This window comes from Mustela nivalis, assembly GCF_964662115.1.
Source record: "Mustela nivalis genome assembly, chromosome: 4".
Taxonomy (NCBI): domain Eukaryota; kingdom Metazoa; phylum Chordata; class Mammalia; order Carnivora; family Mustelidae; genus Mustela; species Mustela nivalis.
The window spans coordinates 147138176-147152695 of NC_139023.1; the positions used below are offsets into that span (position 1 = coordinate 147138176).

The following is a 14520-nucleotide window of genomic DNA, read 5'->3' on the forward strand; positions in this document are numbered from 1 at the left end:
GTAAGAAAATTAAAAAAACTGCCAACCTTTTCAACCAACTTGATTTAATTAAAACTGTAAAAATTAATAAAAAGAAAACTCATTTAGAATGGCATCGGGAAGACAGACCTTGCAAGTCAATAGTACTATTATCCTAGCAAGAGGAAGAAAGATTTCTTCCTACCCTGGTAACAGTCTAGCCAATGAGAGACAGTCACAGCTCAGCCAATGAAAAGTGATGATATTTTGAACTCCCAGTTTATTCCAATGGACTTTTAGTTAATAACAGTCTCTCCCAACTGCCTTTTCTCTGTAAAAAAGCATTTCTTTCCTTTGTTCTCTGGGACTTGTCCATTGTTTAGCAGTAGCTTGCTTGTTCTGGATTGAAATTCTCAACTATTTTTGTTGGTAAAATAACTGGCAGTTTTATTTTGAAGGTTAACAAAACGTATAAGCTTCAATACTAGTGTCCACATTATTTCTATGGGCACACTGAACACTCACCACAATAGACTGCATGTTAGATCATACTGAGTCTCAATACCTTCAAAATCACAGAGTGTATTCCATTGCCACAAGAGAATTCAATGAGAAATCAGTAATGGGAAGATGATTGAAAACCCACAAATATTGGAAACTGGACAACATATTATTAAGTAGTTTATAAATCAAAGAAGAAATCACAAGAGAAAGTAGGAAATATTTTGAAATGACTACTAATAGAGATGTATAAAAAGTTGTGAAATGCAGGCAAAACAGTTTATAAAGGAAAATTTATAGCTTTCAATACTTATATTCCACCTTAAGAAGCTAGAAAAAAGATATTAAGCACAAAGTAAGGAGATAGAAAATAAGGTAAAAGCAGAAATCTATGAAATAGAAAATGAGCAAATAGAGCAATCAGTAAAACCAAAAGTTATGTTGTTAAAATAGTCAATAACACTGACAAACCTCTAGTTAGGGTGATCAAGGGAAAAAGAGTAGATGCAAAATACTAATATCAGGAGTGAAAGTGGGGAGAGGGAGGAAGGAATACTAGGGCTCTACAGTCTTGGAAAGGATACAAAGGGTATATTATGAACAATACATTTATTGTGACAATAAAATTTTTTGACAATAAATTTGATCACTTAGATGAAATGCATGAATTTCTTGAAATTGCCAGAACTGACTCAATAAAAAATAGAAAACTGGAATGGCTTGAATTTGTAATAAAACCTTTCCCTAGGAACCCTTGGCTGGTTCAGTTGGTATAGCATGTGACTCTTAATCTCAGGGTTTTAAGTTTGAGTCCCAGGTTGGCATGGAGCCTACTTAACAATAATAAAATAATTAAGACATTTCCCTAAATCAATCTCCAGGTCCTGGTGGCTTCACTGGTACATTTTAGCAAACTGAAGCAAAATTCAGGTTTGAGGTGCCTGTAGAAGGCTTAAGCATATAACATTTTATAAGCTGTATAGATCTTGAGATTACAAAATACCTACTGGACAGGCCGTGGGATATGAAATTAGAATATCTAGTTTCTCATCTGCTTCTGTTACTTCATAGTTATACAACCTTGGAAATTATGTTAAATGTCTCAGAAAACATCTATTTCACAGGTTATTGGGGAGAACCAAAATATATGTGAGGGTAGTTTTATACTATAAAGTACTTACATATATGAAAATATTAATATTTTAAAAATAATAAGCTGTCTTTTCACAGGCTTTATGATAATTAATTTTTTAGCATAATTAATCTTTTATGATGAAGATGGTTGTTTGGGGGGAATTTATGGTAATCTTGTCTGGGCTTGTTCAATACAGGGAAAAGAAATAGAATTTCTGCACAGTCAACTTTAGGTATTTGGTTGGCTTGGGTAATTAACACAAAATACACAGGAGGATACCTGGCCTAAACACCCTAGAAAATTATATGAAGCCAGAGGTGGGTTTTTTCCTTTCAAGTTTTCTAAGACAAGGGGCCATGTAATCATATATATGGCCAGGGTCACATTTCACTTTCAGAGTCCTTTTGTCATTCTGCTTCACATTGTGATTGGATATTTGTAGCCAAGGAATTCACTCTGTATCTGAAGTTTTTGGCATAAGGATGCATTCCAGTTCTTCAACCTGGAAAGTCTTTTACCCGCCACCCACCCCGCCATTTCTTTTTTTTTGTGGAGGCTTTATCACTTAGGCACAAGGATTAATCCTTGGCCATTGGTGATTGAGTCAACCTCCTGTACCCTCTCCCCTGACAGGAAATCAGAGGGCAGGACCAACCCTCTATCCATGGTTGGTTCAAAATCGCATCATTAAAATAAACTCAGTGGTTGAAAGGAGCTTGTTGCGAATCGTAAGACACCCATTTCACCTCTGTGGCTCTGAAGTCACTTAAGGAACAGAGGACACTGAGACCAAATAGAACAAATGATACTCCCATTGTTCTTATCACTTAGGAAATTCCAAGGGTTTGGGGAGCTGTAAGCAAGAAAACTGTGTCTGGAGGACCAAAATGTATATATATATTATCAATCACAAAGGATTACTACCTTAGTTTTAGACCCATGAATCACCCTGCAATTTGAAACAGTAATTGGCAATTCTGGGTTGTTAGATATTTTTCCCAAGACGGCCCCACATCTAGCCCCAGACTTTTACAGTTGTCTTAGGCTCATGTAGAAGCTTTCTATTTAGAAACTTTAAAATGTCCACTAGCTACTATTTGGAATAGTGGGGTTTCCTAAGATCAACAAATGTCATCAGAGTCTTGCCATTCCTTGTATGGGATTTTACCAGAGAATGCAATGTGATTGTTAATTAACAGAACTCCATGTCCCTTAGGTCCCTTCTTCCTCAACCTGGTTTCCTCTGTCTTTCTTATGTTCACCTACAATATAAAGTTTACTTTTGTAGAAGGAAATCCTGCCATGTGTGAGCCAGGAGGACATTATGCTAAATGAAATAAGCCAGACATAGAAAGACAAATAGTGCATCATCTCATTTACACGAGGAATCAAAAAAAGTAGAACTCATAGAGGCAGAGAGTAGAATGGCTGTTACTAGGGCCTGGAAGGTGAGAGAAACGGGAAAAATGCTGGTCAAAGGGTATAAGCTTTCACTTATACAGGATGCATAAGTTCTGGAGATCTAGTGTACAACACGGTGACTACAATTAATAATACTATGCTGTGTACCTAAAATTTGCAGAGAGTAGATTTTCAGTGTTCTCACCATTCGCATGCGTGCATGTACACACATGGTAACCATGTAAGGTATGAATGTGTTAATTAGTTTGTGGGGATCATTTCACAATTCATAAGGACATCAAAACATCACATTGTACTCTTTAAATACACACAATTTTTACTTGTCAATTATACCTTAAATAAAGCAAGAAAAAAAGAAAGCTTACTTTTGTGACAATTGCTTGTTATTTCAAGAAAGCTGTGTTAGGAGCTGAATTAATCAGGAAAGCTGTTGTACCAAGAAGACAGGGAAGGCCTTCAGCAGAACTGCCTTTAGGCTGTGCAGAGCAGCGATAGGTCTGGAACAGGATGGGTTGGAGGTGAGCCTTCCCTGCCTTCTCTGGGAACTTTCCGCCTCAGCTCCTAGCCTCAGCACCACCACAGTGTGGGTATCACCTCCCTTAGCTTAACCTTTCCCTGCAAGGGTGGGTGGGGGAGGGGTAGATTGGAAAAAAGCCTCAGCTGCTGCTTTAAGCACCCCACACAATTAATGGGCAGTTCCAGCTGGTGTCCTGAAAGACAGATAGAAATCCTACACCATTTTTTCTTATGATCGAATTGATTTTGGCATCCACTTCTAGAGTTACTCTAGTTTTTAAGAAAATGTTCATCTGGGATACCAAGGGCCACTTGGGTACAGCAGAAGGCTGTGTAATGCAGGTCAGGACCAAGGACAAATCCAGAGCCTGCTACCATGGGGAGGCTGTTTCTAGGAAGCCCATCTCTGGACACCATCTTGCACCCCAAGAGACTTTCAAATGAGTAGAAGTCTTCCCTGAGTTAACTTGAGGAGCTCCTGGCCCACCCTGAAAGAAAGGAGTTCGGAGAGATGTCTGCTCTGATCATGAGTCTTTAGACCATTCAAAGGTTATGCTGATGGTCAACAAAAAATGATCTCTGAGTGTACTTGACAAGACTGTCTCAGATCCTCTTACTTCACTTCTATGTTTCATGTCAGGCTCCACTCCTTGAAACTCTAGCTTCTAACCATCTTTGCTTTCCTGGTCTTGACTTGGAGGACTCCCTTAGATATGGCTTACATTCATTTTCTTTCTCTTCCTACTTTTTCTTGCTAGAGATAACATCTGGCCAGGTGCCATCCTAAATAGGCTCTTCCCACGTCAGTTTGCTTTGCCAATCGTCTGTCTAGGCTGCCAGGACTGACCTACAGCAAGTGGTGGGGCAGAGGGAGTCAGTTATGCCAGGAAATGCATTTGCAAGTGGGAAGGTAATGATGGTGAACTAAAAGAAGCCCCGCCAGCACTTTCCAATCTTTCCTGAGGTGGGAGACAGAGCAGCTTCCACTCAAGAGACATGAGGGCAGCAGGCTACCAGGAGGACCAGAGTTCAGTGAAGGAATATGGTGCCAGGGAATTTTGCAAGGTCTCTGATGATATAGGCTAGTTTGTCTAGGACATCATGAGTATCAGGAAGGCATACTGGATGACCTTGAAGATCAGCACTGCGAGGAAACACAGTGCAGCGTGGACAGGAGAGCAAAGATGAGACTGATGATCAGAATCTTGCATTTGGGATGGACGGCGGATGACAATAGGATGTGAGGCTTGGCACTACTGGTTGGTGCAGTGGAGATGTCAGATGACCCTAAGGCCTGAAAAAGCTGATGGCCATGGTGAAAAGTTGTCTTCGGCAGTGTGCTAAGTAATCTTGGAGGTCTCAATGTCCAAGAGTCAGGACTGGAGACATAGTGAGTACAGAATGCAGCCAATTTTTTATGAGGTTTTTTGCTCAAATGATTGGGAGACGGTGTTGGGCATTCCTCGGGACACTCATCTTGTAATATGCTGCTCTGCACTGTGTATAGCCCAGGGATGAATCCTCCCTCACTGCACTGCAGAAAAGCGGAAGAGAAAAAAATTTCTAGAAGGCCTATGGCAAGAGGAATGTTCCTTCTACATGTCTGCAAGGTAAAAAGAAAACAACTTCATCCAAAAGATGAAATGTTTTATTTCTAGGTCATTTCACTCTTGGCAGAATAGATATGGAGAATTTATCTGTACAGAACTTGACCAAGAAAATGAGTTTGAGGTCTCTGAGGGAACAGGCCTCCATCTGTTGTTTCTATGGAATTTAAAAGGGAAACCGATGATGGGTAAACTGCACCCTCTTTCATCCCTGGAGACAAAGCTCAAGTACCCTTATTCTAGCACGTGGCTCTCAGGTTTTCCTATCTAGAAGAGTTCAAGATCTTTTGGCTTTGGTTTGATTTTCTAACCCCTTCTTCAAGCAACAGCTAACACAGAATCACAATACATGAAACAAAAAACCTCAGAATTTTATTAGCATATATTTATTTTATAACTTCATGTTTACAACATGACTTTGTATACGGTCGATAACTGAAAACAATGAGGCCATTTTCATGAATACAAAAAACCTGAAATCAGGGTGTATTTGGTTGAACAGTATTGAAAAACTGTAACTTAGAAATTATCACAAATGGTACCTTTTAAAAAAAATGCTTCTCTTATGATCTCAGGATATTCTTCCATTAAAATTATCCACCATCAGAAAGAATAATTTATTGTTTCAAGTCAAATCACTAACAAGAATCAACAGCTGCTGGCATACTTATCACAAAGATAACAGACAACAAGCACTCAAATGTACCAGGGGAGTTAAAATGGTTTCCAATGCAGTGTGGTCACAACTTGACTGACAGATTACATATTTACTTGTTACCGCAGCACTGTTAGAACAATAAAGACAGCATGCGTTAAACATACAATAAGTATCATGAAAATCAGGAGTCTTAAGCCTTATTGAAGGCTTTCTATGTTCCAGACATCATGTTAAGTGATTCAAAGGCATTACATCATTGGAGCCTAACAACAACCCTATTCTATTATGTTCCCATTTTCTTGTTAAGAAAAGTGATTTTTGTATTAAAAAAGCTACCATGAGGCTATCTATCAACTAGCATTTAACTGAATGGTGCTTATTTGTGCTCTCCAAGCACACATTGCATCACAGGGCATGCATGGATATGATTTAAACACCTGTGAGGTGCCATAACTTCTTTAATCTTTGAGCAATTGAGAGAAGTCCAGATATGCGCTCAGATATCACAACAGAATGTTACTTCCAAGGTCTGCATGAGGTCCCTCTGGAAACATCAGGGAGCCTGTGGGTGAATGCCAGGGTGAGGACATTTGTATATCAACACAGCTTGAATCTACCTGTTTTTCAGTAGAGATTTGAAGACTTCAAAATACATTTTAAAGATGGAACTCCTGAAAAATCTCTGCAGAACTATGGAGCGCAACTTGAAAATCACAATGGCAGTGGCCAAAGGATTACCAAGAGACAGAAAGTTCCAGACTTCTATCTCAGCTCTTAATAACCAATTGTTATTATTTTGATACTGAGGAGACCACTTAACTCATCTGAGCTTCGTCTTCTCTTTCAAAAAAAGGCAAAACGGTAGCGTACTGGGATTGCTGTGTACAATAAATACAATAGATACATGTGAAACTCCTGGGACATAACAGACCCTCAATAAATGAGCTTCTTTCCTCTCCTCCATCCCCTTTGTTGCCAATAAAAATCTTCTCTTATCAGAAAGGTCAGCTCACTAAATCCAATCCTCCCTCTCTAGCATGTTTTCCCATAATGTCCACTCTTTCTCAAAGGTGTCTGGCACACTGCAGATCTCTTGCAAGCAAAGATTAGGCTGAGTCATCTGTGCCTTCGGGACCTAACACAGTGCCTGGAACTGTCCCTCTGCCATCTAGCGGAGAAGTGGAGGAGTGCATCCCAAGTAAAGAAAAGAAACATCAAAGGGGAGGGTGGTTGTATTTATTTGGCAATGGTGCGTCTACTGGTATGGTGACTTATTTACACATGGTTATTTAGCTTCTCCCACACCGCCACCGAGGCCACATCCTCAAGGAGGTGGTAAGCTCCCTGAAAGCACCACCCATTCCCTTATATTTAGGATCCTGACCTCCTTGACCAGCACCTCACACTGCTAGGCACTCCAAGAGAAGGTGCTGATTTGAGAAGGAAAATCACCTGACAAGTCCAAGAGCTTCTATTTTTAAATAAATTACAAAAGATATTTTTTTCTTCACATCGTTTCTTTTTTTTTTTTACGTTGGGGTAAACTTTGGTCTGTTTGGGAGACAAGTGCCTCAGAGTCCTTCAGGCTTCCTAGCTCATATTGGGAATTGAATCCGGTGTTTCTTCTCATCATTCATGCAGGGTCCAAGAAACTCTCGGATAATTTCTTTCTGAGAGGGAAGCATTAAGACCTGGCTCCAAGCCTTGATTTCAGTTGCATACATTCAATGACAAAGAGCGACTCAGCCCGGTCTCAGCTGGATAAAGCGAATGTCCCTAGGCGTGCTGGCCGTGGATCCTGTGCTGAGCTCAGTTTTAGTCGTCTGCCTCATGATCCCAGCGGCCATAGCCATCCCCTTCATCGGGCTCTTCAGTATTCTCGTTTTCAAAAGAGGCCTCTTCCTCTTCTTCCTCCCGGATTACCTTCATTAGCTCAAGAAAGCTGGGAGGCGGGCCCTGATCCTTCAGCTCCCTCAGCCTGCACCAAAGGACCTCACTGAGGTTGGCTCCCGCCATCACCTGCTCCAGGCGTACCTGGTCTGCGATATTCCTGGGGATGGCTCTTTTCTCCACCGCTCGCCGGAGCAGGGTTTCTATCCGCAACACATAGGCTGAGACCTTCTCTCCCTCCTCCTGATAGGTCTTCAGGTACTTCACTTGGGAGGTCCTGCGGCTCTCCAGGCTTCCGAACACTTGCTTAAACGCCTCCAAACACTCTTCCACGCTGATGGCGGCGTTGTCTGCCTGCACTATGTGCATGAGGTCCAGGGCCGGGCCGCGCAGGCTTTCCATCAACCACCTTTTCTTCTCCGCCTCCGCTACCGGCCACTCTTTGACGATCTCAGTGGCTTGTTCCAACCAGATTTCAAAGGGCTCTTCCTCGGGAGCAGGCACGGCACTCCCTGAGAACACTCTCAGTTTCCGGTATCTCATGGGCAGCAGAGGCTGCGGGGCATGTGCCATCGCCTGTCCCAACCAATGCGCCAATAACTCTGGCGATACGCACGGCGCGGTGGCCGGAGCCACTCCCTCATGCCCGAGGGCCCGGAACATCCCCGAGACTGTCTGCCCCTCTTTTTCCAGAAATAGGTTCAGTCGTTCAAGAAATTCCGTGTCCTGGTTAGGGGTCTTAAAGACTACTTTCCAGATCCCCCCCTTTCCCTGAACCTCACTGGGGATCACCGAGACGTCAGTATCTTCCATAAGCTCTAGTAAGACAGCATTGGCATTCTCCTGCTTCCTGAATATTTTGCCAAGCAGTCTATACCTGCCCAGAGACTTCAAAGTCTCCTGGAGGACCTCCTGAATCTCAGTCTCATTACAGTCCACTGGTATCCCCATAACCATCAGGGACTTCTGTTCATCCACACTCATGATCCTGCACCAGTCCTCCAACAGGGCCAGTGCCATGGTCCCAGTATTCGCTTGCTCTAACTCTACGGCTACCAACTCCTTTGTGGTGCAGATACACGCTGCAGTAGGACTCCGAATATCCTGGGTGAGTTCCTGAACTTCTACTTCCCCCGTGAATGGGTCCTAGGCCACTCCCCCAGTAGTCCCCAAGTCTTGGGGACCAATAACCCTTAGTCTTACCGTGTAGTGGTAAGAACACAGCACTGCCAGTTCACTGCCAGTTCTGTCTCTAGACCTGAGCCAAGATGCCTGGTTGGGTATCTCGGTAATGCCTGTGCCACTCCCTGTGGCTCTGCTGTCCAGGGGCTGCTGTGGCTCTCTCCCAGACGCTAGCAGCCACGTGGTGGTGTTGACCCTTCTCCAACGCCCCAGCCACCTGCAAGAGCTGCTCTCACTAGCCACAGGGAAAGGCCTCCACTCGGGTGCCCAGTGATCTCGAAGAGAAGTGTCCCAGCAAGGTGGCTTGGACTCCTAGTAAAACAATGGTCAGTTTTATCACACAGCTCTCTCCTCCCTGGGGGAGCACTGTGCTTTAGTTCAGGATTCAAGTGGGGGTAGACCAGGGGCTCTGTATCATTTTGGATTTGCATCTGCCCCACTCTGTCAGACCTCTTCTTTGCTTAGAGTGACTTTCTATTTTTTCTCTTGGGGGACCCTCCTGCAATCTGGCTTCCCCATCATTTGCTCATCAGGCATGCCAATTAATGTCTGAGCCACGGTTGAAGACAGGACTCGAGATTTTCCCCCATGTGAAGAATGAAATTAGATATGGCTAGATACCTGTGTATGTGTTCCAGTTGTTCATGAGAGTCACGAGCTTATTTAGTAGCTTCTAGAAAAGGAAGGTGTCACCCATCTCCACACAATGGTGTGTCTGGGTCCTTCTTAGCTCCAGCCAAGCCAAGCTGCCCTGTTACACATAAATAACAACAATATATATTTATGGCTTGATGATATCCAGTGATGACTGCTAATGAACTTATTTTAAAAATAACAATCCTTTACAATATAATTAAGTCTACTAAACAATATGGAGTTGCCCCATTTCTTTGACTAAAAAATCCAATTAATCACTCAAACATTTAAAACCAACTTAATATAGGTATAATAATTTAACTTATATACCATACCATACTATACTATAGGCGTAATGATTTAGTATAGATTAACCATTTTTTAAAAGATTTAATTTATTTATTTGAGAGAGAGAAAGAACAAGTGAGAAAGAGAGAACAAGCAGGAGCAGAGGGAGAGGGAGAAGCAGAACCCCCACTGAGCAAGGAGCCCAAAGCGGGGTTCCATCTCAGAACCCTGGAATCACAATCTGAGCCAAAGGCAGAGGCTTAAGCAACTGAGCCACCCAGGTGTCCCTAGGTTTAACAATTAAAAAAAAAAATCTCAGAACCAAATATGTTAAACTTGGAATTATGAATTCTCTTTTGTTATGTGTGGGCAGACTTTGCAAATGCACAACTAGATGTTTCTTTTGCTATAAATGTTAAAAATGCTTCATTACATGTAAGTGTGAATGGGTCATTGGAGGAAAAAGAAAAACAGGAAGCACATGTGTGGAGAGTGGTGGAGACCAGGGGATATAGGAGGGAAGAGTTCCTACCCTCTCCCACTTACTGCCATGTGCTGTGTGTTATGGGGCTACGAATATCCTTCTGTAGGCCTGAAACATCCCCATCAGTCCAAATGGGGTCCATATGCCACAGATGTCAGCCCACAACTATGGTGGCAGCTGTTCCCGCCACAGGCACATTTTCTGAGTCCTTCTGGAAGGTGCTGAAGGCATGGCATGTGCCAGAGGGCCAGGAGGGCAAAATGCTGGATCTGAACCCCCAGCCAGCAGCCCCAAGGATCTGAGTTTCTCCGTGCCATACTTTCCCTTCTAAGATATGAGGGTTAACCTTTCTCTCCTCATAATATTTAGAGGAAATAGGATCTGTATAAAGGTATCGACTGCCCAGGAAGAAACATCTCCAAGGTCTACATAATAAAGGCCATGTTGAGGTGATCTCTACCTGTAATGGAAATATTTGGACATGAAAAAAAAAAAGTAAAAATCTTGTATTTTCTCACATACAGATGGGATACATTGGAAAAGGAATCAGATATTCACCTGTGATTGTTCGATCATTTAGCTAGATAGTGACCTTGGCCAAAGTGCCTCACTCTCTCTGAATCTGTTTCCTGCTCTGGAAATAGGTGATGATAAAAGCACTCCTCACATGGGCTTGCTCTGGGTAGGAAATGATGTAATTCTGTGGAAGCACTTTATTCAAATCCGAAGCACATCGGGTGCAAAGTCCAAATGTCTGCCTCTGGTTCTCTTGGGCCCCTCCACACAAATATTTTTCCCCTCCTGCAGTCTCCTGTTCTCAGCCGGGTCCTCCTTCCCACCTGTAATGGTGGGCTAGTCTTCAAACTGTCACTGGTTGTTCTCCAAATTTAATTCCATTCTCCAAACTGTCCCTCACCATGAGGGGTGGGGCAGGGAGGTGTCTGAACTTATCCTTCCAGGCGCAAGGGCTGACAATGGGAATGGATCCTTGGTCGCACTACACTGCGCGACCGTCTTGCGGTATACAGCTTCTCCTAACCCAAACCCACCCTGTTACTGAGCATGCCCAGATCTCCCTCTCCAGCAGCCAAAAGATGGGCATCTTTCCTGCAGGATTTTGCCACTATGGAAAGAGGGGCGGGGCTGTAATCGACCAGAGGCAGGGATTGATACATGGAAAAGACGTGGGGACAGGAAAAAGCAATGAAGGATTCTCAGAAACCGCGTTACTGGAACAAATCAAAATGTCCCTTATATGCCCACCAACCCAGTAGCTGTGGCTGGTTTAGCTGCACGTGCACACCAAGTCCACACACCTTTCCTCCGCGTGGCCTCACACAATTCAAGGCACCATCACAGACTGCAACCCATCTCCTACCCCACCACTGGACTCGCACGCACGCACTTTACATCCCAGGCACTTGACGTCTGGCAACCTGGGAAACCCCGCGGCTCTGGCGCAGTGCGCAACGCGGGCGGGGGATCGAGGCGGGGCACTCTGGGCGCCGAGGGCTGGGGACTTGGGGAGTGGGCTTCAATCTGCGTCTTACCCTCTTTTTTGGCAAAGAAGGAGGGGCGGAAGATACCAAATCAAGACAGTCTCCTGGGTCCTTCTTGATGCAGTGGCGCAGTTACTGTACTTGACGCCTTTGGGCAATAGAACAGATCTCATCCCACTCTTACTACAACTTGCCGTTCGGTGCCAGAATTTGCAGACTGCACTTTTTGCTAAACTCCCACGGTGCGCAGACCTGTCTTTACACACACATACACACACACACACACACACCGCCCGCCGCGTTTGCTACGCCCTTCTGCATTTCTCCCCGCCAGGCTAGGCGCCCCCCACCACTGTGGGTGCGGTGAGTGATTCGTTTCAATCACTGCAGAGCCCACCAAGGCCCGCGGGTAACCAGGTTTCGTATCCTGTACATCGTACGGCACCAACCTCTTCATACAGACTGCGCCATCCCTTCCCCACCGTCAGTGCTGCCCCTTCCTCCCTCCCCGGGTGTCCAGGCGTCAGTCGGTTCGTCCCCTTTTCCCCATCCATCAGCTTACACCCTGGGTAAAGTGGAGGAAGCCCTCTCTCTAGTGGACCCTTGCCCCTGGCCCACCGCTGCAATGCGGTAGGGGGAGAGACTGCTGGGCCAGGCAGGTGGGGGAGAGGGGCGCAGAGGTCAGGGGCTGCGCCCTCGAGTCTTCGGCCCTGCGTACCCTGCCCCATACTTACCCTGGCGTGGAAAGCGGTCAGCAGGCCCTGCGGCTCCGCATCCATTAGCTGGTGGTCTGGCGGCTTCACTTCCGGAGCGCGGGACTCTTGGAGGCCCGGCCCTCTCCTCCCTCCGCTGCGCTCGGCTCCCCTTCCCTGCGCCAGGCCCCGCCCCCGCCCCGCCCCGCCCGCGCCTCCCTCCTCCTGCCGCTGCCTGGAACTGGTCGCCTCTCCGCTCCCGCTGCCGCAGCGGCAGCCCTCCCAGACCCAACTTTGCTGCTCGCGGGAGCTGGCGCGGCGACGGGGGGCGTGGGCAGGGAGGGGAGAAAGCGGGGTCAGAGGGAGGGACCGGGAGGGGTGGGTCGCTCGCTCGCCAGCCCTCCTTCCTTTCTGTACACCTTGCGGTAGGCAGAGAGCGGCAGCCTCGCGGCAGCCAGGGGGTTTGTTCACAGAGAGACCGATTTAGCGACCGGCAGACGGACGGACGGAGAGGACCCTCCCCGAGCTCCCGCGCCATGGCTGAGAGGAAGCAATCCGGGAAGCCGGCAGAGGACGAAGAAGTCCCTGCCTTTTTTAAAAACCTGGGCTCAGGCAGCCCCAAGCCCCGGCAGAAATTCTGTGGCATGTTCTGCCCGGTGGAAGGGTCCTCCGAGAACAAGACCATCGACTTCGACTCGTTGTCTGTGGGCCGGGGCTCGGGGCAGGTGGTGGCTCAGCAGCGGGACGTCGCCCACTTGGGCCCCGACCCGCAACCGCCGTACTCCCGGCAGGGCCGGCGCGCCGGCGGGGAGCCATCTGTTGAATCGAGCCGGAAGGTGGAGATCCGGCGGGCCTCGGGCAAGGAAGCCTTGCAGAACATCTACGACCAGGTTGGTATGGGGGCGGGGAGGGGGTGTTCGAGACGCAGTACCAGACGTGGGGTCTCTCCTCCCTAGGCTTCCTTCCAGCTCGGTGGAGAACAGAGGATCCCAACGTGCCCATCGTCCTGACTCACTTGAATATTGCATCCTCAAATCTATACATGCACCCCGCCCTACTTGCCCCTTCTACGTACAGGGTGCAGAGAGGCTCGGGCGCGGCGGTGGGCGGCTGTGCGCCCACAAAGGCTGCCCGCTCCTCCCTGGCCTCGTAGGTGGGGGGTGGGAGTAAAGGATGAACCGATGCCGATGCCCGGTTGGGGGTCGTATGGTGGTGTGGGGGAGGGTTGAACCGATTCCATTCTTCTTATATCCTTCCGGGCGGCTTCCGATTGCAGTTGTGACTGGGTGCCCCACCCTTTTTTGATGCATCTCGGAGCGTGCAGTGAAGGGTTAGCGTGCAGGCCCGAAGGCTCCGCGGGTTCGGGAGGGGCGGGGGCTTCGACAGCCGCTCCCCGCCGCGCCCTGCGCCCTCTCCCACGATACCCCCTCAGGCGCCCTCGGCGCTCGCGTCCGGAGCTCCGAGGCCAGGACCATGGTCAGCGCCTCCGCGGACCGCCTGGGAGGCTCTCCTCGCCCTTCTCCTGTTCGCCGCGTGAAACGAGGGAGGCTGTGGAGTCACCCAAGGAACCCGAGACGCTCCAAATAGCCCATGTGGAGAACAAAGTTCCGCTAAGTCTCTCAGCAAGGGCTTCCCAGAGTGCTCCCCCTCGCCGCTATTTGGGAGGTGCTTTGGGAATGGAGACTTAGTGGATTATGTTCAAAGGGTGAAAAGAAAAGAAAAGGGGAAAATCCCTTTCATTTTGAATAGATGGTCAAAGATGGACTAGACCCCCTGTACCGTGTTAATGGAGAAACAAAGAAGACCAATTTGCGAACCTTTTATTTAGAAAATATCCGTTATCTCTGGCTATGGTGAGCAGTGTGCATTTTAAGTGCCATGGTCTCCTCACACATTTTTTTTTTTTTCTTTATCAGGGTGACCTTCATACTTGTGCATTTTCCCCCACATCCCTAATTTCTCCACCGATAGATTACACTGTGAAATGTTTTAACACTTGTTTGCTGTTTCTCTACCATGCCTACTGGTGAAGAGGAGAAATCAGTCAATGAT

General features: G+C 46.6%; 2 protein-coding genes across 2 annotated transcripts in view; one reads left to right on the forward strand and one right to left on the reverse strand.

Annotated features, from left to right (window-relative positions):
- Positions 1–5489: 5489 nt before the first annotated feature.
- On the reverse strand, positions 5490–12629 carry PNMA2 (PNMA family member 2). Its single transcript, XM_082728209.1, has 3 exons — positions 12511–12629; positions 9491–9620; positions 5490–9181 (listed from the first exon to the last, which is right to left on the reverse strand). Exon 3 carries the CDS (start codon positions 8705–8707, stop codon positions 7613–7615), a length of 1095 nt encoding a protein of 364 aa, XP_082584335.1. The 5' UTR covers positions 8708–9181; positions 9491–9620; positions 12511–12629; the 3' UTR covers positions 5490–7612.
- Positions 12630–12688: 59 nt separating this feature from the next.
- DPYSL2 (dihydropyrimidinase like 2) overlaps positions 12689–14520 on the forward strand; it is a 128829-nt gene continuing 126997 nt past the window's right edge. The window contains exon 1 of the mRNA XM_082728207.1: positions 12689–13358. Within this exon, the coding sequence (XP_082584333.1) occupies positions 13005–13358 (354 nt within the window). The 5' untranslated portion in view covers positions 12689–13004. The remainder of the gene's footprint in view (positions 13359–14520) is intronic.

Coding starts and splice junctions, on each gene's coding strand:
- PNMA2 (XM_082728209.1), bottom strand. CDS start 8,707: ATGGCACTGGCCCTGTTGGAGGACTGGTGCAGGATCATGAGTGTGGAT.